Genomic DNA, 6,000 nt, shown 5'->3' with positions numbered 1-6,000 from the left:
CTGCTGCTGATTCTATGGAGTGACACTGCTCTTCCCGGAGTTGGTGCTACTATGTGGTATTTTCTTAAATTTAACACCATGGAGTCACATTTAGAGTGCGTTCCGAGGATATTAACAGTATTAGATGTAATGGTGGAATCATTTTGCACATTCTACTGACGTACATGTAAAATAAAGCAGAAGAACTTACACAGGCTACACTACATGAGTTTGTTTAACCTACCAGCAATACAGTACAAAATGTGATGTCTATCTGTCCATCAGTCCCACACTAGTGTCTCAAGAGCTCATTCAACACTGTAACTCAGCTCTGTTTATGGGATTGGCTCTGTTTCTTCATGAACCCAAAGTCCACTCAAACTGGTTATTGCTCAATACTGCTCGAGCTACAGATGGAAACCAGAACACTTGCAATACCAAAATCTTACCCCTTCCTGATTCATATATAGATATTTGTTTAGTAGAGTGAGAGTCAATCTTTTTGGATATGATGGCATCCAGCAGTACACGGTCCCAACGGTGCTTCTATGGGGATGTACAGTGCATTTGGAAAATATTCACACCTCTTCGCTTTTTCCACATTTTGTTATGTTACAGCCTCATTCCAAAATGGATTTAATTAAATTTCTCCCTCAAAATTCTACACAAAATACCTCATAATGACAAAGTGAAACAAGTTTGCTTGGATTTTTTGCAAATGTATTAAAAATGAAAAACAAAAAATGTAACACTACTACTACACCTAGTATTCACACCCTTTGTCATGCCACTCAAAATTGAGCTCAGGTGCCTCCTGTTTCCATTGATCCTCCTTCAGAGGTTTCTACAACTTGAGTTGAGTCCACCTGTGGTAAATTCAGCTGATTGGGCATGATTTGGAAAGGCACACACCAGTCCAGGATTGTGTCGAGGTTCAGATCTGGGGAAGGGTACAGAAAGATTTCTGCTGCATTAAAGTGGCCTCCATAATCTGTAAGGGGAAGAAGTTTGGAACCACCAGGACTCTTCCTAGAGCTGGCCACCCAACTAAACTGAGTGATCGGGGCAGATGCTCCTTAGTCAGGGAAGTGACCGAGAACCCAATGGTCACTCTGACAGAGCTCCAGTGTTGCTCTGTGGAGAGAGGAGAACCTTCAACAACCATTTCTGCAGCACTCCACTAATCAGGCCTGTGTGGCAGAGTGACCAGACAGAAGCCACTCCTCATTAAAATGCATATGAAAGTCTGCCTGGAGTTTGCCAAAAGGCACCTGAAGGACTCTCAACCACAAGAAACAAAATTCTCTGGTCTGATGAAACGAAGATTGAACTCATGAATGGCATGAATGACAAGTGTCATGTGTGGAGGAAACCAGGCACTGCTCATCACCTGGCCAATACCATTCCTACTGTGAAGCATGGTGGTGGTAGCATCATGCTGTGGGGATGCTTTGTGGCAGCAGGAACTGGGAGACCAGTAAGGGTTGAGGGAAAGATGACTGCAGCAATGTACAGAGACATCCTTGCTGACAACCTGCTCCAGAGTGTACTGGACCTCAGACTGGGGAGAAGGTTTATCTCCCAACAGAACAATGACCCTAAGCATACAGCCAACATCACAAAGGAGTGGCTTTGGGACAACTCTGTGAATGTCCTTGAGTGAGCCAGAGCCCAGACTTGAACCCTATTAAGCATCTCTAGAGAGATCTTTGCACTGACACTCCCCATCGAACCTGATGGAGCTTGAGAGGTTCTGCATTGAAGAGTGGGAGAAATGTGGTGTGAATACTTCCTGGATGCACTGTATGAGTGCTGAGAGATTAGCTGAAGAGTACTTCACTGTGAATCTGCAGTTGTACGGCGAATTCCAGAAGCTCTAGCTGTCAGTGGCTACAGAGGTTTCTGGATCTCAGCAGCTGAGCAGTGACACCCCCCAATTATAATTATGTTATTATTTCGGATAAATGAGAAGGTACACCCTGTTGGTTTAATCAAATCAGTTAGTAAGAGTACTATTTAATTTTCCTGAAATAAAAATAAAAGAAAAAAGATCTCAACACCTATATGATAAAATGGTGCCAAAGTGCATTCATTTATAAGAGAACAAATCCAAATACACCCTGCAACGTTATGAGTAAAGGGGATAACTTCAGCTAAAACTTTCTGACAGAGAATCCAGACAATGTGATAAGATTGCCATCTAACAACCATGTTGTACAGAGGTTTTATTTTCATTGCCATAAACCAACATCTTTTCAGGTGGCCAAACTTGCTCTGAAAAATCACGACTGAAAAGAAAGCACAAAAAAAAGAAAAGAAGTACAAATTGTGAAAGTACAAATGTGTACAAGTTGATGGTAACCAAAAACAAGTCATACCTAAATATACAGTACTATGTACAATTAGAGGTCACACACTCGGCTGATTGCCAGACTACATGAGGTCATCTCAGTATCTGTTCTGGCTCCAAAGGCACATTTTCAACTCTGACCTTCAAATGTACAAAATTATAATAACTGTTGTTCCCATAGGGATGATGAAGATGTGCATGTCTCCACACAGGAGCTTTCAGTTCACTGCCTCTGTGGAGTAGGTTAAAATGCCTTCGCACCTGAGGCAGACATTTAGCCATTTTTGCGGTTTACCCCACGCTACCTCAGAGGGCAAAGAAACTCAATGCGCAGCCAAAAGTCTGTGCTACTCTCCCTGCTGACTGACAACCTGGATGTTGGCTTTCTTCTTCTTCTTTCCTTTGTCTCCGGGTAGTTTGAGACTCTGTTCTGTGATCTCGCTCTCCTCATCAGAATCAGAGTCCTCCTCAGAGTCTGAAGCCTCTTCTACATCTTCTGAGTCACTGTCTGACCCGCTGAGCTCCACCAGAGCTACGTCCTGAGGGCAAGAGGGAGAAAACACGAGACTCAGTTGAACCATACAACAGAAGAAGAAGAAAACCTACTGGCAGTCTTTTTAAATGTACATCTGGGTTTTCTAGTTCAGGAGAAGGGGGCAGGCAGGAAAGCTTACATTTACCAGCACTCACCATCTCTATGACCCTCTGCGCCTCCTCCACGTTCTCTATATCAAAGCATCCCGCAGGAGCTTTTTCAATCTGCTGCTTCAGTTTCTCATTGGCCTCGGCCATCTGAGGCAGGAAGCTCTGCAGCCGATCCAACACTGACACGAACAAAACATCGTCACACCTCTGGCTCAAATGAGTGTATAAATAAATCATGCAAGTGTAAGACCTAAACGGTGACTAATAGCGAGACAGAACACAGAGAAGTGATGTCTGGTCTCACCGCTGCTTCTTGGGACTCTCTCTGTCTGCAAGGAGCTGCCAGCCTTTGGCTTGAGGAGGAGCTTCTCACTGAGACCTGGCAACAAACAAGCTCACAATGAGTTATAATAGTAATCTGGGGTAAAATCAAGACAGGCAATTTTGCAAAGATTTATCATGTTGATATCAGAAAACATCCTTAATAGTAATATCCTGATGATGAATTTAACCATATTCCCTAATCCTATGCCTAATAAAAGGGTTTATTTTTCAGCATTAATCACACTCAACTGTGCAGAAAACAGTATAAAATTATATCAGAAAGGTTAACTGTGTAAACAACTTATTCATAACATTTACATTTTATTCCTTGGATAATAGCAATTATAGTGATTTTTTACTGAACATTTTTACTTGTCAAAAGCATTTCCAGAATAAGATCCGAGCAATAAGATAAGCTGAAACTTTGATCGCAGAGGGGAAATTTAGTGATGGACAGACATTATTTAGCAAGGTTATATTAAAGGTACAAAAAATTAACGGTTGTGTAGAAGATAAACATAAACATATACATACATATATAGAAAAACATATACAATCGAGGTAGAGAGGGATGGTGGATGAAGTTCTATAAACATCATGGCTATCATGAACGATTAACAACCAATATAACATCTCCCATAGGAATGAAACGTTTAGATACCGGTAATGTGAGAGAAAATCCCTACCAGAGGGTTTAATAGAGAAACCCACCAGGAAAACTTTCATGGCACATTGCTGCTCTTACGAAGAAACACGTACAACGTCAGACATTTAGAAGTTACACCTGAATCAGTGAAAGAGCTTAGAGGAGCTTTGGTTGCTTAACTTTTCAGTGTATCGTAGCTAAACATGGGTTTTTAACAATTGTCATGTCTTCCACCATTTTAGCTACTAAAAAAGAAGTAGAATTCAAACCTCCTCCGTTCCCACATGACAGCAAAGCCTGTGAACTTGTTTTCTTGATGTTTAATTCCATTTTAGACACGACACGACAATGTTTTCATCGGCATGTGTTACAAGTGGGACCAACATCCGGGTTAAAGGTAAGAAACTAAACATTTAACATATGATTTATATAGCGCCCTCTACTGTTAAGGAAGAGCTCATGAAACTAGACTGTAAAAGGAGGCTGAAACAATGACACTGAACGAACAAACGAACGAAAAATGTTATTATGAAAAAGTTTACAAAAACACACACATACCTTATTCTAGGCTGACGTAACTTATCGTTTAAAGTAATAAACCAATGAGCCGCATTACAAAAAAAGGGCAACTGCTAAAAGCAAAAATGTGCTCTGCGACTGCGCACTACAATCAAAATATCTGTGGCACTTTTTGCTCCAATTGGATTGTTCACATTGCAAGAGATCTCACTCTGGCTTGCTTTTTCTGTCGCGATACCAGTCGAAGAGAGTTGACCTTCTACATTTTAATGAAAATCTAGTACAACATGAATTCATCTTTGTTGAAAGTCAAGAGCTAATTTGATTCAATTGAAACCCAGTGTTTTAGATAGTATCGCCATCATTACTTTATACAAATCGGTGTATGAAATCTGGAATGATCAAAGACCTGATAAGACCCGAAGGAAACATCTTCCCATTTTTTCTGCATACTGTGCTTTCTTTTTAACTACGTTACATTAAAAGTGATTTGCGTTCCTTCTGTGAAATTAGGTAACCCGCAGGCTATGTAAAACTTCCTTTGCTTTCTGTGTGAATTACACGTACCATTTTCAAAACTGGGTTGGTCATTCCTTCAGCATAGACGAGCTTCGGTGGCACTTTAAGCTCTGACGCGGCTTTCTGGCTGGTTGACTGTCAGGGCAGAGGACTCGCATCTCTCCTCCTGGATAAAATGTCTTCGTAGCGGAAAGGTAACTTATGGAAAAAAATAAAATACGATGACTAGAGGCATTGCTATGTTTTGCTTTTGTAAGCTAACACTGGACATCGTACTTCCCCGGTAAAAACGTAAGAAAGTAGGGAGCCATGTTTCCTAGTGTTTTCATTCTTTCACAGCTAGCTAACATAGCATGGTGTTAGCTAACATAAACAAACATCCACGACTAGCCAAAATTTTATTTTTGGAATGTTTATCTGTAAACAGTAGCTTGCGCCATACGAAGGTGTTAAACGAAATCGCCTGCTAGAAATGTAAAGACCTGACGCTGAGACAAACAGGTAATATCAAAGGCCTGAAGAATGATGAAGTGCAGATATAATTTAAAGGTAGTCAAACTAACGTTATGTTATAACAAATGGTCTCCGGACTGCATCATCGGTATAAGTTAAATACAGTTTTTTTCTTTGAAAGGCGTATTTTCTGCTTTAGCTTCTACTCTCTGCCAACTATGTTGAAGATTCCCTTCACTTTAAATGTGTTGCCGCATTGATGAGATCTAGCATTATCGTTGTGGCTTTGTAGCTTTGGTTTCACTTCTGCTTTGAAATAAACTAATGCTACGCTTTCTGCCTGCACAACATTCGGAGTAATGGAGAACTGTAAGATGTGCTTATAGGCTGAGGGTGCGAACAAATTGTCCAGCACTGAATTGTAAGACCTTCTCAGTAACAAGAGACCAAATGTCTCTCACACTGATAAGATCTTCAAGATAGAAAAAGCTTCTGCAATGATGTGGGCATTTTGTTTCAAACTCCTCACTCATGTTGCGGCAAAGTTGCAAGCCAGTCTGCAGTT

The 6,000-nt window shown here is 40.8% G+C and overlaps 2 protein-coding genes across 4 annotated transcripts in view; one reads left to right on the top strand and one right to left on the bottom strand.

The window, feature by feature from the left end:
- Positions 1–2,167: 2,167 nt before the first annotated feature.
- On the bottom strand, positions 2,168–4,369 carry nopchap1 (NOP protein chaperone 1). Its single transcript, XM_046378747.1, has 4 exons — positions 4,214–4,369; positions 3,279–3,353; positions 3,020–3,153; positions 2,168–2,868 (listed from the first exon to the last, which is right to left on the bottom strand). The coding sequence occupies exons 1-4, from the start codon at positions 4,272–4,274 to the stop codon at positions 2,677–2,679; spliced, it is 462 nt and encodes a 153-aa protein (XP_046234703.1). The 5' UTR covers positions 4,275–4,369; the 3' UTR covers positions 2,168–2,676.
- A 651-nt stretch (positions 4,370–5,020) lies between these two features.
- Positions 5,021–6,000, top strand: part of slc41a2b (solute carrier family 41 member 2b) — a 35,292-nt gene continuing 34,312 nt past the window's right edge. For 2 of the 3 annotated variants that reach the window (XM_046378744.1, XM_046378746.1), the window contains exon 1: positions 5,021–5,176. The gene's annotated coding sequence lies outside the window, so the exon portion shown is untranslated. The remainder of the gene's footprint in view (positions 5,177–6,000) is intronic. The other variant, XM_046378745.1, reaches the window with a different exon arrangement.

Source organism: Scatophagus argus, chromosome 22 (genome assembly GCF_020382885.2).
Source record: "Scatophagus argus isolate fScaArg1 chromosome 22, fScaArg1.pri, whole genome shotgun sequence".
Lineage (NCBI taxonomy): Eukaryota > Metazoa > Chordata > Actinopteri > Scatophagidae > Scatophagus > Scatophagus argus.
This window is presented reverse-complemented; position numbering and strand designations above follow the sequence as displayed.